Genomic DNA, 27,960 nt, shown 5'->3' with positions numbered 1-27,960 from the left:
TAAACCGACGTGCGAACCATAGCCCGGCTGGTCAGGTACTGACTTTAGGTGCCTGTCCAGCACCTTGAAGATAGCCAGGGGTCTGTTGGTAATCCCCCATATGTATGCTGGGAGGCAGTTGAACAGTCTTGGGCCCCTGACACTTATGGTGTTTTCTCTTAGCATACTCGTGGTGCCACCTCTTTGTGGAAATGTTGCATCACCTGCCAAGTCTTTTGCTTTTGTAGGGAGTGATTTTCATGTGCAGATTTCGGACTAGTCCCTCTAGGATTTTCCAGGTGTATGTTATGTTCCTTTCTCGCCTGCATTCCAGGGAGTACAAATCAAAGGACTTCTACTGTTCCCAGCAATTTAGGTGCTTTGTTGTACTTATGTGTGCTGTGAAAGTTCTCTGTACATTCTCCAGGTTGCAATTTAGCCTGCTTTGAAAGGGACCATTAGTGTACAGCAATATTCCAGCCTAGAGAGAACAAGTGATTTGAAGAAAATTACCATGGGCTTGGTATCTCTAGTTTTGAAGGTTCTCATTATCCAACCCCTCATTTTCCTAGCAGCTGTGGTAGAATGAACATTAAAATGGTATAAAATACCGACAGATTGTTAGGTAAGACACATATGCAACAGTTAGGTATCTTTATTTCGAAACGTTTCGCCTACACAGTAGGCTTCTTCAGTCGAGTACAGAAAAGTTGATAGAAGCTTCTATCAACTTTTCTGTACTCGACTGAAGAAGCCTACTGTGTAGGCGAAACGTTTCGAAATAAAGATACCTAACTGTTGCATATGTGTCTTACCTAACAAGCTGTGGTAGAATGATTGAGTTCAGGCTTTTCCTTTATATCACTCAAATTATTGCAAGGACAGTCAGGTGCTCAATCAACAGACTTATTTCTTAACGTATGTATGAGATTAGCTTTGTCATTCTTCTCTCTCTGTTTCAGTGTACTTATTAATGTTCATTTTTGAACATGGATACCAGTGAAGCATAATCAAAACGAAGCTTTACCAAAGATATATGAAGTTGTATTATACTATAACCTTAGGACTATTATTATTCTACATCTTGATATGAAGCCAAGAGTTATGTTAGCTTTCATGACTCGTGAAATAGTAATAACACGATTGCAAAAAAAAAAAAAAAAAAAAAAATTAAGTGGGTGATGCTCGAAGCCATATTGTAATGTATTAGTTTTATTGCATGCACTTAGGCACTATTGTTATGGCTTTAAATCTCTGCTAGTCGAAACTCCTAAATCTTTCTTTTTTCAACATTAACTCTAAGATCTATATTTAGTTTATAAGTGCCATAGGTATTTTCTTTTCCTACAGTTAGCCTTACATTTATCCACATTGAACTTCATCCACTCTTCTGACCACAACATCAACCTATCCAGGTCATCCAGTAGCTTTCTACTGTCCCTCAGAAGTTATTTGACGACTAATTTTAGTGTCTTTGGCAAACTTGTCACTATTTATTCCCCTCTTCCCCCCCCCTGCCCCCACACACACACATCTATGTCATTTATATAGATTGTGAACAGGGTTTCCAGTACTGACCCCTGTGACACATTACTTGTAATGGGTCCCCATTCTGATTTCTCATCATTTACCTGGAGGTTATTCCGGGGATCAACGCCCCCGCGGCCCGGTCCATGACCAGGCCTCCCGATGGATCAGGGCCTGATCAACTAGGCTGTTACTGCTGGCCGCACGCAGTCCAACGTACGAGCCACAGCCCGGCTGATCCGGCACTGACTTTAGGTATCTGTCCAGCTCTCTCTTGAAGGCAGCCAGGGGTTTATTGGCAATTCCCCTAATGCTTGATGGGAGGCTGTTGAACAGTTTTGGGCCCCGGACACTTATGGTGTTTTCTCTTAGTGTACCAATGGCGCCCCTACTTTTTATTGGGGGCATTTTGCATCGCCTGCCCAGTCTTTTACTTTTGTAGGGAGTGATTTCTGTGTGCAGATTTGGGACCATTCCTTCCAAGATTTTCCAAGTGTAGATTATGATATATCTCTCCCTCCTGCGTTCCAACGAGTACAAGTCAAGTGCTTCCAAGCGTTCCCAGTAGTTAAGGTGCTTGACAGAACTTATACGTGCAGTAAAGGATCTCTGTACACTCTCTAGATCTGCGATTTCACCTGCTTTGAATGGAGATGTTAATGTACAGCAGTATTCCAGCCTAGAGAGAACAAGTGATTTGAAAAGGATCATCATGGGCTTGGCATCTCTCGTTTTGAAAGTTCTCATTATCCATCCTATCATTTTCTTTGCACGTGCGATCGTGGCACTGTTGTGATCCTTGAAAGTGAGATCCTCAGACATTACTACTCCCAGGTCCCTTACATTATTTTTCCGCTCTATTGTATGGCCGGAGTCAGTAGTATACTCTGTTCTAGTTATTATCTCCTCCTTCTGCTACCATCAGTCAACCATGCTATAACCCATGAGATAATTTCTCCTATGCCATGTTCTACTGCTTTTTCGATCATCCTCCTAAATGTAACTCAAAAGTGCTAATGAAGTTCATATAGACAGTATTGCATAATCTTGGTACATTGTCTCAGATACTCTAGTGAAAAAGGTTGCTGTAAATTACTGGTTAAAGATTTTTTTTTCTTACCAAAGAAATATGCCCTGAATATTATCCCCAAAATGATAAAATTATCAAAATAAGATCAAATAACAAACTTTAAACTCAACAATAACAGTGGTGTTGAGTTTAGGGGTTACTATGGCCCTTTGATGCTCTGAGTAGTCTCCCCTTCCTTGGATTGAGCCTTAATATCTCCCATTTTCTAGGTGCTGTGTGACCCCTAAAAGTTTAGCATTTCCTGTGAAAAAAAAATAAATGCCACTTCCATGAGATTGACTACCAGAATGCTTTTGTAAATATAAACTATTTAATTCATGTTAATAATTTTATGTAAGTAAAAATTAAAATACAATATCACTTTCCATGTTTTCAGTTATAGAAACAAGGGTAGAGAGGGAGGGAGGAAGAGTGAGAGGAATGGGGGGGAGGAAGGGCAAGAGGAGCTGAGAGAGGAAGACAGTAGGGAGGGAGGAAGGGCAGGCACATGGAGGAGCTGAGGGAGGGAGAAACAATATGTAAACATTGCTAACATGGAAGGCTACCCTCTCATGTGTCCTTGTTTATCAACTTGTTTATCAAACCGAGCAAATTTTGTCAAGTTCAGTTGCCTTCACAGTTGCTCTTTGCTGATATGACAGTTTTAGTGGGAGAATCAAGAGAAACTGCAGAAGTTGGAGGAGGAATTTGAATGCCTGCATAAAAGTAAGTTAGTGACTAGAAGAGAGCAAGATTTTGAGATTAGGAATGAATGATTTGAGGTCAGGCTGGAAGAAAGAAATGTATAGAATGCATGCTATTAGATACTTGAGGGTGCATGTATTGCAGATAGGTCTGTGAAGGATGGCATAAATCACAGAATAGATTAGGGGAAAGAAAGGTACAGGAGTGTTAAGAAATCTAGGCAGAAAGTAGTTTCAGTAGATGAAATAGGTGGCATGTAGTATAGTAGAGAGGGCAGTTTGTTTATAATTTTCTGTTCATCCTATAACCCTGGAATCCAGGTACATGTTTGCATGTTATATTGGAGTGGATGCGAGTAAACGGTGACATTTGACATTCTGTTGGAGTATTTTTATGCTAGTGTAGTGATATCTATGAGAGGATTTAGGTAGAATCAGTTAATTGAACGGTAGTTTTGGAGATTGGAAGTACAGTGCCCACAGTAAATGGGTAGAAATGTTAATTTCATTGAATGCTTTGTTAAAAATCAAAAATATAATTGTAATTACTTCATATTTATTGTATATGTTTATATAACAGGGATGTGGACAGACAGTAAATCTGACAGTGCAATATAAACCTGATGAGTACAATCGCTTTGAAGCCAAGATCCATGACCTTAAACAACAGATGATGTCTGGCACTCTAAGAACCACACAAAAACGCAGTCTCTATGTCAGGTAAACTTTATTTGAGTTTGTCCTTAGTTGAAATGTGAAAACAAAGTTGGTATATTTCAATGAGTGAATTTAAGTTTATTTGTTGGTGCATTATTGAGATTCCAAAAGCTAATCATATAAACTTCCTTCAGAGCTTTGTTTGATTATGACCCCAACCGTGATGACGGTTTGCCTTCTCGTGGTCTTGCCTTTAACTATGGAGAAATTCTTCATGTCACTAATGCTTCTGATGATCAGTGGTGGCAAGCCAGACGTGTTTTGCCAACAGGTGAAGAAGAAGGTGAGCTCAGATAAAATCTTAGGTTAAGCTTTCTTAAGCTTGTGTAGAGTTTTATTTCCATTTTATATTCAATACATTACTGTTTTATTTCTACTGTATATAGGTAGTAGGTTGGTAGACAACAACCACTCAGGGAGGTACTACCGTCGTGCCAAGTGAGTGTAAAACGAGAGCCTGTAATTATTTTACATGATGGTAGGATTGCTGGTGTCTTTTGTCTGTCTCATAAATATGCAAGATTACAGGTATGTCTTGCTACTTTTACTTACACTTAGGTCACACTACACATGTATGTGCATGTTTATATATACACACTAATCTGAGTTTTCTTTGATTTTATCTTAATAGTTCTTGTTCTTATTACTTCTCCTTATATATCCATGGGGAAGTGGAATAAGAATCTTTCCTCCGTAAGCCATGCGTGTTGTAAAAGTCAACTAAATTGCCGGGAACAATGGGCTAGTAACCTCTTTTCCTGTACAGATTACTAAAAATAAGAAGAAGAAGAAAATTGTTAAAGTGGGATGTCTGAATGTGTGTGGATGTTGTGCAAGTGATAGAGATGATTGTAGATGTTATGAATGAGAAGAAGCTAGATGTCCTGGCTTTAAGTTAGAGCTAAAGAAGTTAGCTAAAGAAGGAGTAGCAATAATGTTGAAGGATAAGCTATGGCAGGAAAAGAGGGACTATAAATGTATTAATTCAAGGATTATGTGGAATAAAATAAAGGTTGGATACGAAAAGTGGGTTATAGTAAGCGTATATGCACCTGGAGAAGAGAGAAGTGTAGAGGAGAGAGAGATATTTTGGGAAATGTTGAGTGAATGCATAGGGAGTTTTGAACCAAGTGTGAGATTAATAGTAGTTGGGGATTTCAATGCTAAAGTGGGTAAAAATGTTGTGGAGGGAATTATACATAAATTTGGGGTGCCAGGGGTGTGAAAATGGGGAGCCTTTAATTGAGCTTTGTGTAGAAAGAGGTTTGGTAATAAGTAATACATATTTTATGAAAAAGAGTATAAATAAATATACAAGGTATGATATAGCATGTAATGAAAGTAGTTTGTTAGATTATGTATTGGTGGATAAAAGGTTGATGGGTAGGCTCCAGGATGTACACATTTATAGAGGGGCAACTGATATATCGGATCATCATTTAGTTGTAGCTACAGTTAGGGTAAGAGGTAGATGGGATAAGAGGAAAATGGTAACAACAAGTAAGAGGGAGGTGAAAGTGTATAAAACTAAGGGAGGAGGAGGTTCGGGTGACATATAAGCAACTATTGGCAGAAAGGTGGGCTGGTGCAAGTATGAGTAGTGGTGAGTAGTTGGGGGGGGGGAGGGTTTGAAGAGGGTTGGAATAGTTTTAAAAATGCAGTATTAGAATGTGGGGGCAGATGTTTGTGGTTATAGGAGGTTGGGTACAGGAGGAAAGAGGAGTGATTGGTGGAATGATGAAATAAAGGGTGTGATAAAAGAGAAAAAGGTAACTTATGAGAGGTTTTTACAAAGAAAAGGATTATAAGAAGAGTAGAGTATATGGAGAGTAAAAGAAAGGTGAAGAGAGTGCAAAAGGATGCAGATGATAGTGGGAGAGGCACTGTCAAGAAATTTTAATGAAAATAAGAAAAAAATTTGAAGTGAGTTTAACAAGTTAAGAAAGCCTAGGGAATGAATGGATTTGTCAGTTAAAAACAGAGTAGGAGAGTTAGTAGATGGGGAGATGGAGGTATTGAGTAGATGGCGAGAATATTTTGAGGAACTCTTAAATGTCGATGAAGAAAGGGAGGCGGTAATTTCATGCACTGGCCAGGGAGGTATACCATCTTTTAGGAGTGAAGAAAAGCAGGATGTGAGTGTGGGGGAGGTACGTGAGGCATTACGTAGAATGAAAGGGGGTAAAGCAGCTGGAACTGATGGTATCATGACAGAAATGTTAAAAGCAGGGGGGATATAGTGTTGGAGTGGTTGGTATTTTTGTTAAATAAATGTATGAAAGAGGGGAAGGTACCTAGGGATTGGCGGAGAACATGTATAGTCCCTTTATATAAAGGGAAAGGGGACAAAAGAGATTGTAAAAATTATAGAGGAATAAGTTTACTGAGTATACCAGGAAAAGTGTACGGTAGGGTTATAATTGAAAGAATTAGAGGTAAGACAGAATGTAGGATTGCGGATGAGCAAGGAGGTTTCAGAGTGGGTAGGGGATGTGTAGATCAAGTGTTTACATTGAAGCATATATGTGAACAGTATTTAGATAAAGGTAGAGAAGTTTTTATTGCATTTATGGATTTAGAAAAGGCATATGATGGAGTGGATAGAGGAGCAATGTGGCAGATGTTTCAAGTATATGGAATAGGTGGTAAGTTACTAAATGCTGTAAAGAGTTTTTATGAGGATAGTGAGGCGCAGGTTAGGGTGTGCAGAAGAGAGGGAGACTACTTCCTGGTAAAGGTAGGTCTTAGACAGGGATGTGTAATGTCACCATGGTTATTTAATATATTTATAGATGGGGTTGTATAAGAAGTAAATGCTAGGGTGTTCGGGAGAGGGGTGGGATTAAATTATGGGGAATCAAATTCAAAATGGGAATTGACACAGTTACATTTTGCTGATGATACTGTGCTTATGGGAGATTCTAAAGAAAAATTGCAAAGGTTAGTGGATGAGTTTGGTAATGTGTGTAAAGGTAGAAAGTTGAAAGTGAACATAGAAAAGAGTAAGGTGATGAGGGTGTCAAATGATTTAGATAAAGAAAAATTGGATATCAGATTGGGGAGGAGGAGTATGGAAGAAGTGAATGTTTTCAGATACTTGGGAATTGACGTGTCGGCAGATGGATTTATGAAGGATGAGGTTAATCATAGAATTGATGAGGGAAAAAAAGTTGAGTGGTGCGTTGAGGTATATGTGGAGTCAAAAAACGTTATCTATGGAGGCAAAGAAAGGAATGTATGAAAGTATAGTAGTACCAACACTCTTGTATGGGTGTGAAGCTTGGGTGGTAAATGCAGCAGCGAGGAGACGGTTGGAGGCAGTGGAGATGTCCTGTCTAAGGGCAATGTGTGGTGTAAATATTATGCAGAAAATTCAGAGTGTGGAAATTAGGAAAAGGTGTGGAGTTAATAAAAGTATTAGAGGGCAGAAGAGGGCTTGTTGAGGTGGTTTGGTCATTTAGAGAGAATGGATCAAAGTAGAATGACATGGAAAGCATATAAATCTATAGGGGAAGGAAGGCGGGGTAGGGGTCGTCCTCGAAAGGGTTGGAGAGAGGGGGTAAAGGAGGTTTTGTGGGCGAGGGACTTGGACTTCCAGCAAGCGTGCATGAGCGTGTCAGGAGTGAATGGAGACGAATGGTACTTGGGACCTGACGATCTGTTGGAGTGTAAGCAGGGTAATATTTAGTGAAAGGATTCAGAGGGGTGTTAATGTTGCAGTTTAAAAACTGTAGTGTAAAGCACCCTTCTGGCAAGACAGTGATGGAGTGAATGATTGTGAAAGTTTTTCTTTTTCGGGCCACCCTGCCTTGGTGGGAATCGGCCAGTGTGATAATAATAATAAAATTCAGAGAAACCAGTTATTTTCATATAGTCGGACTTGAGTCCTGGAAATGGGAAGTGCAATCCCTGCACTTCAAAGGAGGGGTTTGGGATATTGGCAGTTTGGAGGGATATGTTATGTATCTTCATATGTATATGCTTCTAAATTGTTGTATTCTGAGCACCTCTGCAAAAACAGTGATAATATGTGAGTGTGGTGAAAGTGTTGAATGATGATGAAAGCATTTTCTTTTTGGGGATTTTCATTCTTTTTTTTGGGTCACCCTGCCTCGGTGGGAGACGGCCGACTTGTTGAAAAAAAGAAAAATGTATGAAAGAGGGGAAGGTACCTAGGGATTGGCGGAGAGCATGTATAGTCCCTTTATATAAAGGGAAGGCAGACAAAAGAGATTGTAAAAATTATAGAGGAATAAGTTTACTGAGTATACCAGGAAAAGTGTACAGTAGGGTTATTATGGAAAGAATTAGAGGTAGGACGGAATGTAGGATTGCGAATGAGGAATGAGGTTTTAGAGTGGGTAGGGGATGTGTAGATCAAGTGTTTACATTGAAGCATATATGTGAACAGTATTTATATAAAGGTAGGGAAGTTTTTATTGCATTTATGTATTTAGAAAAGGCATATGGTAGAGTGGATAGGGGAGCAATGTGGCAGATGTTGCAAGTACATATATGGAATAGGTGGTAAGTTACTAAATGCTGTTAGCAGTTTTTATGAGGATAGTGAGGCTCAGGTTAGGGTGTGTAGAAGAGGGGGAGACTACTTCCCGGTAAAGGTAGGTTTTAGACAGGGATGTGTAATGTCACCATGGTTGTTTAATATATTTATAGATGGAATTGCAAAAGAAGTAAATGCTAGGGTGTTGGGGAGAGGGGTGGGATTAAATTATGAGGAATCAAATACCAAATGGGAATTGACAGTTACTTTTTGCTGATGATGCTGTGCATATGGGAGATTCTAAAGAAAAGTTGGAAAGGTTAGTGGATGAGTTTGGGAGACTGTGTAAAGGTAGAAAGTTGAAAGTGAACATAGAAAAGAATAAGGTGATGAGGGTATCAAATGATTTAGATAAGGAAAAACTGGATGTCAAATTGGAGAGGAGTAGTATGGAAGAAGTGAATGTTTTCAGATACAGTATTTGGGAGTTGACATGTCAGGGGATGGATTTATGAAGGATGAGGTTAACCATAGAATTGATGAGGGGAAAAAGTTGAGTGGTGCATTGAGGTATATGTGGAGACAAAAAACATCATCTATGGAGGCAAAGAAGGGAATGTATGAAAGTACGTATAGTGGTACGAACACTCGTATGTGGGTGTGAAGCTTGGGTTGTAAATGCTGCAGCGAGGAGGTGGTTGGGTGCGGTGGAGATGTCCTGTCTAAGGGCAATGTGTGGTGTTATGCAGAGAATTCAGAGTGTGGAAATTAGGAGAAGGTGTGGAGTTAATAAAAATATTAGTCAGAGGGCTAAAGAGGGGTTGTTGAGGTGGTTTGGTCATTTAGAGAGAATGCATCAAAGTAGAATGACATGGGGAACGTATAAACCTGTAGGGGAAGGAAGGCGGGGTAGGGGTCGTCCTTGAAAAGGTTGGAGGGAGGGGGTAAAGGAGGTTTTGTGGGTGAGGAGCTTGGACTTCCAGCAAGCATGCGTGAGCGTGTTAGATAGGAGTGAATGGAGACGAATGATATTTGGGACCTGACGAGCTGTTGGAGTGTGAGCAGGGTAATATTAGTGAAGGGATTCAGGGAAACTGGTTATTTTTATATAGCCGGACTTGAGTCATGGAAATGGAAAGTACCATGCCTGCACTTTAAAGGAGGGGCTTGGGATATTTGCAGTTTGGAGGGGATGTTGCGTATCTTTATACGTATATGCTTCTAAACTGTTGTGCTCTGGGCACCTCTGCAAAAACAGTGATTATGTGTGAGGTGAAAGTGTTGAATGATGATGAAATTATTTTCTTTTTGGGGATTTTCTTTCTTTTTGGGTCACCCTGCCTCGGTGGGAGATGTCCGACTTGTTAAAAAAAAAAAAAAAAAAAAAAAAGTCTGATAATTGATAGAATTAACCGAGGTTGCTACTTGGTTATGTGGATATTTCGTCGTGTTCATTGTATAAAAGCATGTGGTTACGAGATTAATATAACCTCACATTAGGCTAGTTTTTAAGGTTCAGCTCTCTTTCTTAAGACACCAGTATCAACACCATTTTCTCTAAATCACCCTCTGTCCATGATTGTCATAGAGGATATTAAGTGTTCTCTACTGTTTTGTCTGTTATTTTCCTGCCAAACCCTTGTCTACTTTTTGAAGCAGTGGCCTTTTGCAGCTAATTGTCATGGAGACTTGATAATTTTTTTGTTTTTTTCATAAAATGTATACCAGTGGGTGTACGTATGTATATACAGTTAACCAGTTTCCCAGAATCCCTTCAAAAATGTTGTATTGCTCACTCTCTAAGACCATATCCACTAAAAACCACTATGTCTCCATTCACTCATATCTGACAGCCTCTCGAAAGCCTACTGTTTGCTCAAACCTCTAAAACTTCCCTGAAGCCTCCATTTTTTCTTTTGAGCCTTTACTGCTGTAAATGTTTTAGAAAACAAGAGGTAGTCCAATAGTTTTTGTTCAAATATTCTTCGCATGTTCTTCATTCAAAGTTTAAAATTGAGATGGTTGGAGTTGATGTAATCAGAGTTATGTTTGCATGCATTCAATCCCTTTATGGGATATTACCTTGATGCCTGTAAAAGGCTTTTGATCTAAGGAATTGGAACTAATCTCACCTTCCTCAGAGAAAACCCAGTTGTCTCCCATGCCCCAGGGAGTGTATGATCCCTACATGTCTAGCATTTCCCTAAACTTCTTAGCTTGATTTAGACCATGGACACCTGGAAATTAATATGCTTCATTTGTGAGATTAAGACACATGTGCAACATCTGGGTATCTTTATTGTAGACGTTTCGCCATCCAGTGGGTTTATCAATACAAATTCTAGGACATAACTTGAAGACAGTAGAACTATGTACAGAAGATGAGGTAATCAGTCCCTCAACCTAGTCATGGAGATTCTGGTATTATATACCATTCGTACACAACTTGTCAGACACTGCAACATCATGGAATCTTAATTCTGAGGACATGTACATAACCTTCACGACTACTACAACTAACCCATCTCTTTGGGAAGGACCTACTTCCACTGGGGAATCCCGCCTACCAGTGAATATGCCCTCGTCTGCTACACCTGACGTTACTATATAAGCGCCAGGATCCTTTCTTCTGCTTCAGAATCTCCACGACTATGGTGCTCTTCGCACCTACTCCTAGGTTGAGGGACTGATTACCTCATCTTCTGTACATAGTTCTACTGTCTTCAAGTTATGTCCTAGAATTTGTATTGATAAAGCCACTGGATGGCGAAACATCTACAATAAAGATACCCAGATGTTGCACATGTGTTTTAATCTCATCTTGTCTGTATTATATACCATTTGTACACAACATGCTTCATTTGTATTTGAGATAGTATATATTAACTCAATAGTGACCCTCAGAAATGTATATTATGCTTGTATTAGTGCTTTGATGTATCACTTTCTTGTAAGACAATTTATTTTCATGTACTGTTAAAACCCATGCTTTTCACAGGTACCACAGGAATTATTCCTTCTAAAGCCCGTTGGGAAAAGAAACAAAAAGCTCGACTTAGGTCAGTGGCCTTCCAGGGAAAGAATAACAATGACGCCAGGGTTAGTACTTAATTAGTTTGTTCCTTGCTATTTACTTAATAGAATTTTTATACTGGATATGCTAAGTGTAAAAAATTAAATGTTAGTGATAGAATGCTACAAAAGTAACTACTGAGCAGTATATTAGTGTATGCTTCATAAAGTCTTATTTCAGCAATCAACGCTAGAAAGGAAGAAGAAGACGCTATCATTCAGTCGAAAATTCCCATTTCTGAATAAAAGTAAAGACGACAAGAGTGAGGATGGGTCGGACAATGAGCGTGAGTACACGTTATTTTTTGCAATTTTGCATGGCCCTTTTGCTGTACATTGTTTTGGTTTTATTTCTGTTTTTTATCCAGTGATCACTAGCAGGAAAAATTATGCACAAAATAGATCAAAGACTTTCTGTGACTGCTCATTTCATGCTCTTTCTAAACATAGATGTACTAATACATTTAGGGTTATTGCAATCAATATTCAAGTTGTGATAAAAATTGTTAAGAGGCTAAATATACAATATTGATATTCTGTGAACACTATGGGTTGCCAAAGTGAGTCTTTAATCTGAATGCCTGCAGCTGTCTTGATACTCATTCTCTCAAAGAATATTATCATCCATTTTCAGTGATCCATAATAGTCAAGTATATAGCCATTCTTGTGATGTATGGCACATTTTACATTGAAGGCCTATTAAACTAAGAATTTGTCTCAAAAGTTCCCACATATAATTTAGTAAAGCATTGTAAAATGTGTGTGAACTAAGACAGTAGTAGCTTGTGGTGTGCCAGGCGTTGATAAGTGCCACACGCTGCAATAATAGATACACTCTGCCATCTAGGTAATTTAAGAGGGGTGATTGATGCTGGTGAAGGGTACTTGAGCCAGGGAATTGGGGCTCTACTCATCGTCCTCAGATCAAGCATGATTGCCTCTCATTTCCGAGGTGTACGATTCTTATGGGCTGATTACTTCCCAACGAGTTTTTTTTTCCTCAACTCGTTGGCTGTCTCCCACTGAGGCAGGGTGACCCAAAAAACACTTTCACCATCATTCACACATAATCACTGTTTTTGCAGAAGCACTCAGATATGACAGTTTGGATGTCACTCCTAACAGTCAATATCCCAGACCCCTCTTTCAAAGTGCAGGCATTGTACTTCCCACCTCCAGGACTCCAGTCTGGCTAACTGGTTTCCCTGAATCCTTTCACAAAATATTCTCCTCACACTCGACAGCTTATCGTGTCCCCAAAATCATTTGTCTCCATTGACTCTTATCTAACACGCTTACACATGCCTGCTGCATGTCCAAGCCCTTTGCACATGAAGCCTCTTTTACCCCACTCCCTCCATCCTTTCCTAGGACAACCCCTACCCTTCCTCCCCTCCACTGCAGATTTAAACATCCTTTAAGTAATTTTGTTTTGCTCCATCCTCTCTAAATGACCAAACCACCTCAGCAACACTGGAAAGAGATGATATTATCTTGTAAAGGGCTACATTCCAAGACATGAGTTATGCATTCAGGTGGTGTTTCACATTTAAAACCTTTAGTATTTAAACAATAAGGTAAATTTGGAATTTAATTATTACACCTTGTACAACTTTCTACAAGTGATGAGTTCACTGAAAAAGGCTAGTCATAAAGCTTTACCTATTGAATATTGATCATGTAGCTGGAATTGATTGTGATAAGAGACCTTTCACCATGTATTGAAGGTAGGGAGACTTGATTCTGTGATTAATATGGGAAAACTGAACTGTCTATGTAGTCCTGTATGGAAAAAAAATTATTCTACTGTTCTTTTGGAATGCTTGCTCTTTTTAAAAAACATACATTGTAGCCATTTTTTTTATGTATGGATAAATAATTTATCTGAGCATAAGTTTATAAAACACGTTTTACTTTAAAGTCTCCATTTCTCAGAGCATATATTGTATAGCACTGAGAAAAATTCTTCTAACTTAAGTAAATTTTAAAACCAGCAGGAGGCATTCAGTGTTTATCATACACAGTAGGTTAAAGTACTTAATTTTGAGGATGGATAATGGTTTTCTATTATGCAGTGGGTACAATGGTTCCCAGGATACACTTACTTGTACCTCTTCCTTGCACATTATATAGCTTTTTTTTTTTTTTTTTCCCAACAAATCATCTGTATCCCACCAAGGCAGGGTGGCCCAAAAAGAAAAACAAACGTCTCTCTTTTTAAATTTAGTAATTTATACAGGAGAAGGGGTTACTAGCCTCTTGCTCCCGGCATTTTAGTCACCTCTTACAACACGCATGGCTTATGGAAGAAGAATTCTGTTCCGCGAGGCACAGTACTCACTCCCATCTTGTTTCTCATCCTCATATCTGACATAGACAAGGATGTCAGCCACAGCACCTTGTCTTCCTTTGCAGATGACACCCGAATCTGCATGACAGTGTCTTCCATTGCAGACACTGCAAGGCTCCAGGCCGACATCAACCAAATCTTTCAGTGGGCTGCAGAAAACAGTATGAAGTTCAATGATGAGAAATTTCAATTACTCCGATATGGTAAACATGAGGAAATTTAAACTTCGTCAGAGTACAAAACAAATTCCAGCCACAAAATAGAGCGAAAAACCAATGTCAAAGACCTGGGAGTGATCATGTCGGAAGATCTCACCTTCAAGGACCATAACATTGTATCAATCGCATTTGCTAGAAAAATGACAGGATGGATAATGAGAACCTTCAAAACTAGAGATGCCAAGACCGTGATGACATTCTTCAGGTCGCTTGTTCTATCTAGGCTGGAATATTGCTGCACACTAACAGCACCTTTCAAGGCAGGTGAGATTGCTAACCTAGAAGATGCACAGAGAACCTACATGGCGCGCATAATGGAGATAAAACACCTCAAATACTGGGAGCGCTTGAAGTTCCTGAACCTGTACTCCCTGGAATGCAGGCAGGAGATATACGTGATTATATACACCTGGAAAATCCTAGAGGGACTAGTACCGAACTTACACACGAAAATCACTCACTTCGAAAGCAAAAGACTTGGCAGACAATGCAACGTGCCCCCAGTGAAAAGCAGGGGTGTCACTAGCACGTTAAGAGACAACACAGTAAGTGTCAGGGGCCCAAGACTGTTCAACTGCCTCCCAGCATACATAATGGGGATTACCAATAGACCCCTGGCTGTCTTCAAGCAGGCACTGGACAAGCACCTAAAGTCGGTACCTGACCAGCCGGGCTGTGGCTCGTACGTTGGATTGCGTGCAGCCAGCAGTAACAGTCTGGTTGATCAGGCTCTAATCCACCATGAAGCCTGGTCACAGACCGGGCCACGAGGGTGTTGACCCCTGGAGTTTACCCCAGGTAAACTCCAGGAGATAAGAGGAAATAAACAAGAACAAGAACTAGAAAAAAATAGAAGAAAACCCAGAGGGGTGTGTATATATATGCTTGTATATGTATGTTATAAGTAATAGGTTGGTAGACAGCAACCACCCAGGGAGGTACTACCGTCCTGCCAAGTGAGTGTAAAACGAAAGCCTGTGATTGTTTTACATGATGGTAGGATTGCTGATGTCTTTTGTCTGTCTCATAAATATGCAAGATTACAGGTATGTCTTGCTACTTCTACTTACACTTAGGTCACACTACACATACATGTACATATTTATTTATACACACTCATCTGAGTTTTCTTTGATTTTATCTTAATAGTTCTTGGTCTTATTACTTTTCCTTTTATATCCATGGGGAAGTGAAATAAGAATCTTTCCTCCGTAAGCCATGCGTGTTGTAAAAGTCAACTAAAATGCCGGGAACAGTGGGCTAGTAACCCCTTTTCCTGTAAAGATTACTAAAAAGAATAAGAAGAAGAAAATTGTCAAAGTGGGAAGTCTGAATGTGCGTGGATGTTGTGCAGATGATTGTGGATGTTATGAACGAGAAGCTGGATGTCCTGGCTTAAAGTGAAACAAAGCTGAAGGGGGTGGGAGAGTTTCAGTGGAGAGGAATAAAGGGGATTAGGTCAGGGGTTTCAAATAGAGTTAGGGCTAAAGAAGGAGTAGCAATAATGTTGAAGGATAAGCTATGGCAGGAAAAGAGGGACTATAAATGTATTAATTCAAGGATTATGTGGAGTAAAATAAAGATTGGATGTGAAAAGTGGGTTATAATAAGCGTGTATGCACCTGGAGAAGAGAGAAGTGTAGAGGAGAGAGAGAGATTCTGGGAAATGTTGAGTGAATGCGTGGGGAGTTTTGAATCAAGTGTGAGAGTAATGGTGGTTGGGGATTTCAATGCTAAAGTGGGTAAAAATGTTATGGAGGGAGTAGTAGGTAAATTTGGGGTGCCAGGGGTAAATGTAAATTGGGAGCCTTTAATTCAGCTATGTGTAGAAAAAGATTTGGTAATAAGTAATACATATTTTATGAAAAAGAGGATAAATAAATATACAAGGTATGATGTAGCACATAATGAAAGTAGTTTATTAGATTATGTATTGGTGGATAAAAGGTTGATGGGTAGGCTCCAGGATGTACATGTTTATAGAGGGGCAACTGATATATTGGATCATTTAGTTGTAGCTACAGTTAGAGTAAGAGGTAGATGGGAAAAAGAGGAAGGTGGCAACAACAAGTAAGAAGGAGGTGAAAGTGTATAAACTAAGGGAGGAGGAAGTTTGGGTGAGATATAAGCGACTATTGGCAGAAAGGTGGGCTAGTGCAAAGATGAGTAGTGGGGGGGGGGGGGTTGAAGAGGGTTGGAATAGTTTTAAAAATGCAGTATTAGAATGTGGGGCAGAAGTTTGTGGTTATAGGAGGGTGGGGGCAGGAGGAAAGAGGAGTGATTGGTGGAATGATGAAGTAAAGGGCGTGATAAAAGAGAAAAAGGTAGCTTACGAGAGGTTTTTACAAAGCAGAAGTGTTATAAGAAGAGCAGAGTATATGGAGAGTAAAAGAAAGGTAAAGAGAGTGGTGAGAGAGTGCAAAAGGAGAGCAGATGATAGAGTGGGAGAGGCACTGTCAAGAAATTTTAATGAAAATAAGAAAAAAATTTGGAGTGAGTTAAACAAGTTAAGAAAACCTAGGGAAAGTATGGATTTGTCAGTTAAAAACAGAGTAGGGGAGTTAGTAGATGGGGAGATGGAGGAATTAGGTAGATGGCGAGAATATTTTGAGGAACTTTTAAATGTTAAGGAAGAAACAGAGGCAGTAATTTCATGCACTGGTCAGGGAGGTATACCATCTTTTAGGAGTGAAGAAGAGCAGAATGTAAGTGTGGGGGAGGTACGTGAGGCATTACGTAAAATGAAAGGGGGTAAAGCAGCTGGAACTGATGGGATCATGACAGAAATGTTAAAAGCAAGGGGGGATATAGTGTTGGAGTGGTTGGTACTTTTGTTTAATAAATGTATGAAAGAGGGGAAGGTACCTAGGGATTGGCGGAGAGCATGTATAGTCCCTTTATGTAAAGGGAAAGGGGACAAAAGAGACTGTAAAAATTATAGAGGAATAAGTTTACTGAGTATACCAGGAAAAGTGTACGGTAGGGTTATAATTGAAAGAATTAGAGGTAAGACAGAATGTAGGATTGCGGATGAGCAAAGGAGGTTTCAGAGTGGGTAGGGGATGTGTAGATCAAGTGTTTTCATTGAAGCATATATGTGAACAGTATTTAGATAAAGGTAGGGAAGTTTTTATTGCATTTATGGATTTAGAAAAGGCATATGATAGAGTGGATAGAGGAGCAATGTGGCAGATGTTGCAAGTATATGGAATAGGTGGTAAGTTATTAAATGCTATAAAAAGTTTTTATGAGGATAGTGAGGCTCAGGTTAGGGTGTGTAGAAGAGAGGGAGACTACTTCCCGGTAAAGGTAGGTCTTAGACAGGGATGTGTAATGTCACCATGGTTGTTTAATATATTTATAGATGGGGTTGTAAAGGAAGTAAATGCTAGGGTGTTCGGGAGAGGGGTGGGATTAAATTTTGGGGAATCAAATTCAAAATGGGAATTGACACAGTTACTTTTTGCTGATGATACTGTGCTTATGGGAGATTCTAAAGAAAAATTGCAAAGGTTAGTGGATGAGTTTGGGAATGTGTGTAAAGGTAGAAAGTTGAAAGTGAATATAGAAAAGAGCAAGGTGATGAGGGTGTCAAATAATTTAGATAAAGAAAAATTGGATATCAAATTGGGGAGGAGGAGTATGGAAGAAGTGAATGTTTTCAGATACTTGGGAGTTGACGTGTCAGCGGATGGATTTATGAAGGATGAGGTTAATCATAGAATTGTGCGTTGAGGTATATGTGGAGTCAAAATACGTTATCTATGGAAGCAAAGAAGGGAATGTATGAAAGTATAGTAGTACCAACACTCTTATATGGGTGTGAAGCTTGGGTGGCAAATGCAGCAGCGAGGAGACGGTTGGAGGCAGTGGAGATGTCCTGTTTAAGGGCAATGTGTGGTGTAAACATTATGCAGAAAATTCGGAGTGTGGAAATTAGGAAAAGGTGTGGAGTTAATAAAAGTATTAGTCAGAGGGCAGAAGAGGGGTTGTTGAGGTGGTTTGGTCATTTGGAGAGAATGGATCAAAGTAGAATGACATGGAAGGCATATAAATCTATAGGGGAAGGAAGGCGGGGTAGGGGTCGTCCTCGAAAGGGTTGGAGAGAGGGGGTAAAGGAGGTTTTGTGGGCAAGGGGCTTGGACTTCCAGCAAGCGTGCATGAGCGTGTTAGATAGGAGTGAATGGAGACGAATGGTACTTGGGACCTAACGATCTGTTGGAGTGTGAGCAGGGTAATATTTAGTGAAGGGATTCAGGGAAACCGGTTATTTTCATATAATCGGACTTGAGTCCTGGAAATGGGAAGTACAATGCCTCCTGCACTTTAAAGGAGAGGTTTGGGATATTGGCAGTTTGGAGGGATATGTTGTGTATCTTTATATGTGTATGCTTCTAAACTGTTGTATTCTGAGCACCTCTGCAAAAACAGTGATAATGTGTGAGTGTGGTGAAAGTGTTGAATGATTTTGAAAGTATTTTCTTTTTGGGGATTTTCTTTCTTTTTTGGGTCACCCTGCCTCGATGGGAGACTGCTGACTTGTTGAAAAAAAAAAATGTATGTGTAGTGCAGCCTAAGTGTAAGTAGAAGTAGCAAGACGTACCTGAAATCTTGCATGTTTATGAAACAGAAAAAAGGACACCAGCAGTCCTACCATCATGTAAAACAATTACATTATATAGCTTTATAGTGACAAAAGTCAAGCTTTCTATCAAGTAACCAGTGTATAGGCACCCTCCTAGATCCTGAATCCTGCTGGATCAATTCTTGAATCTATGTAACAAGAATTAAAAGAGGCTTTTAAAGAAAAGCTATGGTAAATACTGATGATGGGATAGCTTGGGCATAGCTCTGCATCTATAGTTACAAATAGGTAATCACTTTAGTCTAGTCTAATAGACTACTGGAAGAATGACAACATTGAAAGTGGATTCTGTTATCTTGTCTGGGTTAATCACCAAGTATGTTCTCTCTGCAAATCAAAATACTGTCCTGACCTGACCCTGGCACTTCCTGCTAATCACTAATTAGTACCAGTGAGGTGCTCAGCAGTGATGACTCAGTCCAGGTATCTTTGTGTAAAATCTTGGAAGCTTATCTAAGGAAATAATGATATATGCAGTTAAAATAGAATAAAAATGCAGTAATATCCTACATCACTCAAACCAAAAATTTATCAGTATCATCCTGGGATGGAAATGGCACTGTGAGCTGTTGAACAAGAGAGGCAAGAGAATGACAGGCCAGAATTTATATGCATGAAAACTCTTGGTGGATATGAGCTGGTGAGTTTCCTATTGTTTGCCAGTAGTAACTAGGTAGGTGGGTAGAATAAGCACTGGTTATTGAGTGGAAAGTAGAGTCTGCTGCACTGCAAGGTGGTACATTGTATAAGAAGGATGCTCAAGTCTCAGGGTCTCATTGGACTTGAGCCTTAGAAAATAGTTGAACAAAATTGTTAAGGTACCTATTTGGGATGCTCAATTTCAGCAGACATTCCCACCTCCAGGACTCAAGTCCGGCTAACCAGTTTCCCTGAATCCCTTCACAAAATATTGCCCTGCTCACACTCCAACAGTGTCAGGTCCCAAAAACCATTTGTCTCATTCACTCCTATCTAACATGCTAATGTATGCTTGCCAGAAGTTAACACCCCTCATGCACAAAACCTCCTTTATCCCTTCCCTCCAACCTTTCCTTGGACAACCTCTACCCTGCCTTCCTTCCCTTACAGATTTAACGCTCTCCAGGTGATTCTACTTTGTTCCATTCTCTCTAAATGATCAAACAATCTCAATAACCCCTCTTCAGCCCTCTGACTAATACTTTCAGTAGCTCCACACCTCCTCCTAATTTCCACACTACAAATTCCCTGCGGGGTAGGGGTCGGCCTAGGAAAGGTTGGAGGGAGGGGGTAAAGGAGGTTTTGTGTGCGAGGGGCTTGGACTTGCAGCAGGGATGTGTGAGCGTGTTTGATAGGAGTGAATGGAGACAAATGGTTTTTAATACTTGACGTGCTGTTGGAGTGTGAGCAAAGTAACATTTATGAAGGGGTTCAGGGAAACCGGCAGGCCGGACTTGAGTCCTGGAGATGGGAAGTACAGTGCCTGCACTCTGAAGGAGGTGTGTAAATGTTGCAGTTTAAAAACTGTAGTGTAAAGCACTCTTCTGGCAAGACAGTGATGGAGTGAATGATGGTGAAAGTTTTTCTTTTTCGGGCCACCCTGCCTTGGTGGGAATCGGCCAGTGTGATGATAAAAAAAAAAAAAAATTCCCTGCATAATATTAACACCACACATTACCCTTAGACATGATATCTCCATTATTTCCAGCCTCCTCCTTGCTGCAGCATTTATAACTTATGCTTCACACCCATATAAGTGTGTTGGTATCACTATACTCTCATACATTCCCTTCTTTGCCTCCATGGATAACATTTTCTGTCTCCATAGATACTTCAAAGCACCACTCGCCTTTTTTTTTCTTCATCAGTTCTATGGTTAACCTCATCCTTCATAAACATAACTGCTGACAAATCAACTTCTGATTTTTTTTTTTTTTTTTTTTTTTTCAACAAGTCGGCCGTCTCCCACCGAGGCAGGGTGACCCAAAAAAGAAAGAAAATCCCCAAAAAGAAAATACTTTCATCATCATTCAACACTTTCACCACACTCACACATTATCACTGCTTTTGCATAGGTGCTCAGAATACAACAGTTCAGAAGCATATACGTATAAAGATACACAACATATCCCTCCAAACTGCCAATATCCCAAACCCCTCCTTTAAAGTGCAGGCATTGTACTTCCCATTTCCAGGACTCAAGTCCGACTATATGAAAATAACCGGTTTCCCTGAATCCCTTCACTAAATATTACCCTGCTCACACTCCAACAGATCGTCAGGTCCCAAGTATCATTCGCCTCCATTCACTCCTATCTAATACGCTCATGCACGCTTGCTGGAAGTCCAAGCCCCTCGCCCACAAAACCTCCTTTACCCCCTCTTTCCAACCCTTTCGAGGACGACCCCTACCCCTCCTTCCTTCCCCTATAGATTTATATGCTTTCCATGTCATTCTACTTTGATCCATTCTCTCTAAATGACCATACCACCTCAACAACTCCTCTTCTGCCCTCTGACTAATGCTTTTATTAACTGCACACCTTCTCCTAATTTCCACACTCCGAATTTTCTGCATAATATTTACACCACACATTGCCCTTAGACAGGACATCTACACTGCCTCCAACCGTCTCCTCGCTGCTGCATTTACCACCCAAGCTTCACATCCATATAAGAGTGTTGGTACTACTATACTTTCATACATTCCCTTCTTTGCCTCCATAGATAACGTTTTTTGATTCCACATATACCTCAACGCACCACTCACCTTTTTTCCCTCATCAATTCTATGATTAACCTCATCCTTCAAAAATCCATCCGCCGACATGTCAACTCCCAAGTATCTGAAAACATTCACTTCTTCCATACTTCTCCTCCCCAATTTGATATCCAATTTTTCTTTATCTAAATCATTTGATACCCTCATCACCTTACTCTTTTCTATGTTCACTTTCAACTTTCTGCCTTTACACACATTCTCAAACTCATCCACTAACCTTTGCAATTTTTCTTTAGAATCTCCCATAAGCACAGTATCATCAGCAAAAAGTAACTGTGTCAATTCCCATTTTGAATTTGATTCCCCATAATTTAATCCCACCCCTCTCCCGAACACCCTAGCATTTACTTCTTTTAAAACCCCATCTATAAATATATTAAACAACCATGGTGACATTACACATCCCTGTCTAAGACCTACTTTTACCGGGAAGTATTCTCCCTCTCTTCTACACACCCTAACCTGAGCCTCACTATCCTCATAAAAACTCTTTACAGCATTTAGTAACTTACCACCTATTCCATATACTTGCAACATCTGCCACATTGCTCCTCTATCCACTCTATCATATGCCTTTTCTAAATCCATAAATGCAATAAAAACTTCCCTACCTTTATCTAAATACTGTTCACATATATGCTTCAATGTAAACACTTGATCTACACATCCCCTACCCACTCTGAAGTCTCCCTGCTCATCCACAATCCTACATTCTGTCTTACCTCTAATTCTTTCAATTATAACCCTACCGTATATTTTTCCTGGTATACTCAGTAAACTTATTCCTCTATAATTTTTACAATCTCTTTTGTCCCCTTTCCCTTTATATAAAGGGACTATACATGCTCTCCGCCAATCCCTAGGTACCTTCCCCTCTTTCATACATTTATTAAACAAAAGTACCAACCACTCCAACACTATATCCCCCCCTGCTTTTAACATTTCTGTCATGATCCCATCAGTTCCAGCTGCTTTACCCCCTTTCATTCTACGTAATGCCTCACGTACCTCCACCACGCTTACATTCTGCTCTTCTTCACTCCTAAAAGATGGTATACCTCCCTGGCCAGTGCATGAAATTACCGCCTCCCTTTCTTCCTTAACATTTAAAAGTTCCTCAAAATATTCTCGCCATCTACCTAATACCTCCCTCTCCCCATCTACTAACTCCCCTACTCTGTTTTTAACTGACAAATCCATACTTTCCCTAGGCTTTCTTAACTTGTTTAACTCACTCCAAAATTTTTTCTTATTTTCATTAAAATTTCTTGACAGTGCCTCTCCCACTCTTTCATCTGCTCTCCTTTTGCACTCTCTCACCACTCTCTTCACTTTTCTTTTACTCTCCATATACTCTGCTCTTCTTATAACACTTCTGCTTTGTAAAAACCTCTCGTAAGCTACCTTTTTCTCTTTTATCACACCCTTTACTTCATCATTCCACCAATCACTCCTCTTTCCTCCTGCCCCCACCCTCCTATAACCACAAACTTCTGTCCCACATTTTAATACTGCATTTTTAAAACTGTTCCGACCCTCTTCAACCCCCCCACTACTCATCTTTGCACTAGCCCACCTTTCTGCCAATAGTCGCTTTTATCTCGCCCGAACTTCCTCCTCCTTTAGTTTATACACTTTCACCTCCCTCTTACTTGTTGTTGCCACCTTCCTCTTTTCCCATCTACCTCTTACTCTAACTGTAGCTACAACTAAATAATGCTCCGATATATCAGTTGCCCCTCTATGAACATGTACATCCTGGAGCCTACCCATCAACCTTTTATCCACCAATACATAATCTAACAAACTACTTTCATTACGTGCTACATCATACCTTGTATAATTATTTATCCTCTTTTTCATAAAATATGTATTACTTATTAACAAATTTCTTTCTACACATAGCTCAATTAAAGGCTCCCATTTACATTTACCCCTGGCACCCCAAATTTACCTACTACTCCATCTATAACATTTTTACCCACTTTAGCATTGAAATCCCCAACCACCATTACTCTCACACTTGATTCAAAACTCCCCATGCATTCACTCAACATTTCCCAGAATCTCTCTCTCTCCTCTACACTTCTCTCTTCTTCAGGTGCATACACGCTTACTATAACCCACTTTTCACATCCAATCTTTATTTTACTCCACATAATCCTTGAATTTATACATTTGTAGTCCCTATTTTCCTGCCATAGCTTATCCTTCAACATTATTGCTACTCCTTCTTTAGCTCTAACTCTATTTGAAACCCCTGACCTAATCCCATTTATTCCTCTCCATTGAAACTCTCCCACCCCCTTCAGCTTTGTTTCACTTAAAGCCAGGACATCCAGTTTCTTCTCATTCATAACATCCGCAATCATCTCTTTCTTATCATTTGCACAACATCCACGCACATTCAGACTTCCCACTTTGACAATTTTCTTCTTCTTATTCTTTTTAGTAATCTTTACAGGAAAAGGGGTTACTAGCCCATTGTTCCCGGCATTTTAGTTGACTTTTACAACACGCATGGCTTACGGAGGAAAGATTCTTATTCCACTTCCCCATGGATATGAAAGGAAAAGTAATAAGACCAAGAACTACTAAGATAAAATCAAAGAAAACTCAGATGAATGTGTATAAATAAACGTGTACATGTATGTGTAGTGTGACCTAAGTGTAAGTAGAAGTAGCAAGACATGCCTGTAATCTTGCATATTTATGAGACAGACAAAAGACACCAGCAATCCTACCATCATGTAAAACAATTACAGGCTTTCATTTTACACTCACTTGGCAGGACAGTAGTACCTCCCTGGGTGGTTGCGGTCTACCAACCTACTACATATCTGAACAATTCACTTCTTCCATACTCCCTCCCTCCAGTGTGGTATCCAGTTTTTCCTTATCTAAATTGTTTGATACCCTCATCACCTTACTCTTATCTATGTTCACTTTCAATTTTCTACCTTTACACACAGTACAGTGGACCCCCGGTTAACGAACTTTTTTCATTCCAGTAGTATGTTCAGGTTCCAGTACTGACCGAATTTTTTCCCATAAGGAATATTGTGAAGTAGGTTAGTCCATTTCAGACCCCCAAACATACACGTACAAACGCACTTACATAAATACACTTACATAATTGGTCGCATTTGGAGGCGATCGTTAAGCGGGGGTCCACTGTATTTGTTTATAAAATTGCATTAGAAAAAGTTATTTGATAATAGACGACTAAACCTTGAGTTGTGATTATATCTTCATTAACGTCTCAAGCAGTTTCTTTAATTCATTTGTGATGTGCTATCCAAGTGGAATAGGTTTTTCAGTCTTCTGGTCAGGAGAAAGTAGTGGGACTTTATGCACTTTGCAAAAGCTGTCAAAAATCTGAAGAAACTTCAATTCTGTTTTGCAACTGCTTTCCAATTTGTTGTAATTTCTGAAACACTGATAATTAAATGAAAAATTATTTTACACTATTCAAGCTTGCATGGAAGAGAAAGTGGAAGAAATTTGCTTATCATTATTGAATGGTAGACAAAATTAATAATTAGAATCCTCTGTGCTTCTCTTTAATTTTTATGAAGGGAAGAACGACAAGATTTCAGTTTTCCCAGTGGCTTTCTGTCTCACTAATGGTGTTGTCATTAGCTTTGCGTACTTTCGTTATGCATTAAACAATATACTTAATGGTAGATGGTTCTACACCCAACTCATGATTGGACACATTCATGACCACTGCCTGTAGAGGGACAGTTCCAGAATGGACACACTTTCAATCATATTTTTTAAGGATAGAAGAACTAAAGGTATTTGCTGTTGCTGAATTAATTTTTCTCAGTTATTACCTGTGCTGGCTGAACATATGCAGGTTTATTTAATGAGCAGGGGTTATCTAATATTTTACTCATTGTTTTATATACAGTATTTCCCCTATTCATTTGTTGAAGCAAAAAATATTAATTATCCACTTATTACATTTTATCATTATCTGAGATTTTTTTTTTTTTGACATTGTCATTAATAAAGTAAAAAATAATTGGCGATATTTTCACCATAGATATGAGTGTTGTTTTTTGTTTATCTTCGTCAGATCTCGTGTTCATATCCTGCTGATGAGGTCACTATTGTCCCACTACATGTTCACAGCCAATGTTTACAAAAGTGCAAACTGTGAAGACTTTTAAATGCAAAGTCCTCATTTTACTAGACCTTCATTAATGCTGACCTGCTGTGAATATGGATATATTTATGTATATAAAAATTGTGTGGTTGGGCCTGAATTTCTTACTCTGAGTTTTTAAAGATAATGGGCTTGGTAATATTTTTCTCTAGTTTTCCTAGTGAAGTATATTTTATTAACCAAAAATAGTCATTAAGCTAATTAATACATCATTAGATGCATCATTCTTAACATATATTGCACTTACAGTATACTAATAAAGGCTTAGGATGCAGTTCAGCACAAATGGCTCATAACTTTATTCCCCAAGTTTGAAATACTTGGGATAAAATACCCATTGAATTTTTATATAACAAATGTATTGAATGTATGTCCACACTGTTCTCTTGCATATCACTTTGTACCCTTCCCTCCTTTGAATGAGTCCTAATAACCACCCATTTTCCAGGCAGGCACTGTATGGGTTTTTCACTTCCCTCGGTAATTTAACATTAACATCTCATAGTAACTCAGCATTAAAGGAGGTCATTGTGATTTTATCAGTAATGCATCTTTTGTTTACATAATGAATTGATCACATTAATAGTTGACCTGATTGGTTGTAGAACTGCAATTACTTAGTGTAATTGGAGCCAGCTGACCAGTCACTAAACTGTTCATCTGAGCAAGTATTAATTTTACCCAATACACCCATTGTTTGTGTGTGTGTGAAGAATAACACTTGCTCTTTTTACATCATTTCCCAAAGTCGATGAGGACTTTGAAGGTAAGAGTTTTCCTCACACTGTTAATGTTTCCTGTATTGCGTATTTTTGCTAAATATTTTTTCCTGCTAATTTCTATAATACCTGTATCTTGTAGTCTTTTGGAATGGATGCATACAAGAGTTGTTATTAGTGAGCTGGTCAGTAGGTTTTATGTTATTTATAGGTATTGAAGAAAATATGTAGTGTGTGCATATCTGGGTTAATCAAATTAGTGATATTCAAGGCAACCTCTGTTTAAATTATTGCCCAGTATTGTGCTTAGGAAACTTTTACTTAAGGCCAATTTTCTAAAACCTACTGTATCAGTTTGGATGGGTTGCCAAATCCGTCACGCGTTTTGCTTTTATTTGTCTATAACTGTTAATCCTATTTCAATTATTTTGCCTCATTTATTAGTAAATAAAATGAGAAAGTTTGGCTTGTTGTTGCTATATACAGTACATGTCTTGTTTGGGCTTGTTTATATGCTAAAATAGATACACAGTACATACGTGTAAAAAATTTTTTAACATCGGCTTTCCCCAACCAAGGCAGGGCAACCCAGATCACAAGAAATTAAAGTTTTTTTTTTTCTCTTTCTCTCTCTCTCTCTCTTTACATTTAGTAATTTATACAGGAGAAAAGGTTACTAGCCCTTTGCTTCCTGCTTTTTAGTCTCCTTTTATGACATGCATGGCTTATGGAGGAGGGATTCTTTTCCACTTTCCCATGGAGTTGAAAGGAAATAAATAAGAACAAGAACTATTAAGAATATAGAAAAAACTTAGGTGTGAATACAATTACATGTACATGCATGTGTAGTGTGACCTAAGTGTAAGTAGAACTAGCAAGATATACCTTTTATATGTAATGCATGTTTATGAAGCAGAAAGAAAAGATATCAGCAATTCACCATTGTGTAAAACAGTTACAGGTTTCTGTTTTGCACTCGTTTAGCAGGATGGTAATACCTAAAAAGCAAGGGTCGTTTCTGCCAAGTAACCAGTGAAAATTTGTTGTGCAGTAAGCTTTGGAAAATCAAATTTGAACATAACAGAAAAAAAAATATAAGCCATCGATTTTAAATAATATTAAATCAATTTAAACTGATAAATGATACAGTAGAATTTGGTTAAAGAAAATTACATTAAGCTAGATTAGATTCCACAGTTAGGTTAAGGGCCAAGGAAAATTTTTGTACACCGTATTTGATGATAAAATATCTGTTAATCCATAAAAAGAAATTTGGGAAAAGTTCATTTTTTTTTTTAGGGTAGTTTGGCCTAATTGACCAGTTTGGCTCATTAGGCACATATGTATGTTTAGTATAGTATATATAAATAATTCAATACAAGTAGTCCTTATAGAGCTGCAACAGAATGCATAGCATAGACAGTAAAGTTCACAACTTTGTATGTTAATTCATTACTGAAAATTTTTCTAAGGTAGATTAATCATATTTACTTAAGACCCCCATGTTATAATCAGAGATGCAT

The 27,960-nt window shown here is 38.9% G+C and overlaps 1 protein-coding gene across 15 annotated transcripts in view; it reads left to right on the top strand.

Annotated features, from left to right (window-relative positions):
- The window catches only part of dlg1 (discs large 1), a 1,301,051-nt gene that overhangs the window by 1,123,889 nt on the left and 149,202 nt on the right, over nt 1-27,960 (top strand). For 12 of the 15 annotated variants that reach the window (XM_070096106.1, XM_070096113.1, XM_070096114.1 and 9 more), the window contains 5 exons: nt 3,860-3,999; nt 4,131-4,279; nt 11,496-11,596; nt 11,751-11,856; nt 26,467-26,484. In XM_070096106.1, coding sequence (XP_069952207.1) covers nt 3,860-3,999; nt 4,131-4,279; nt 11,496-11,596; nt 11,751-11,856; nt 26,467-26,484 — 514 coding nt within the window. The remainder of the gene's footprint in view (nt 1-3,859; nt 4,000-4,130; nt 4,280-11,495; nt 11,597-11,750; nt 11,857-26,466; nt 26,485-27,960) is intronic. The other 3 variants (XM_070096104.1, XM_070096101.1, XM_070096111.1) reach the window with 1 other exon arrangement.

Source organism: Cherax quadricarinatus, chromosome 52, assembly GCF_038502225.1.
Source record: "Cherax quadricarinatus isolate ZL_2023a chromosome 52, ASM3850222v1, whole genome shotgun sequence".
In the NCBI taxonomy this organism is placed as follows: Eukaryota; Metazoa; Arthropoda; class Malacostraca; order Decapoda; family Parastacidae; genus Cherax; species Cherax quadricarinatus.
This window is presented reverse-complemented; position numbering and strand designations above follow the sequence as displayed.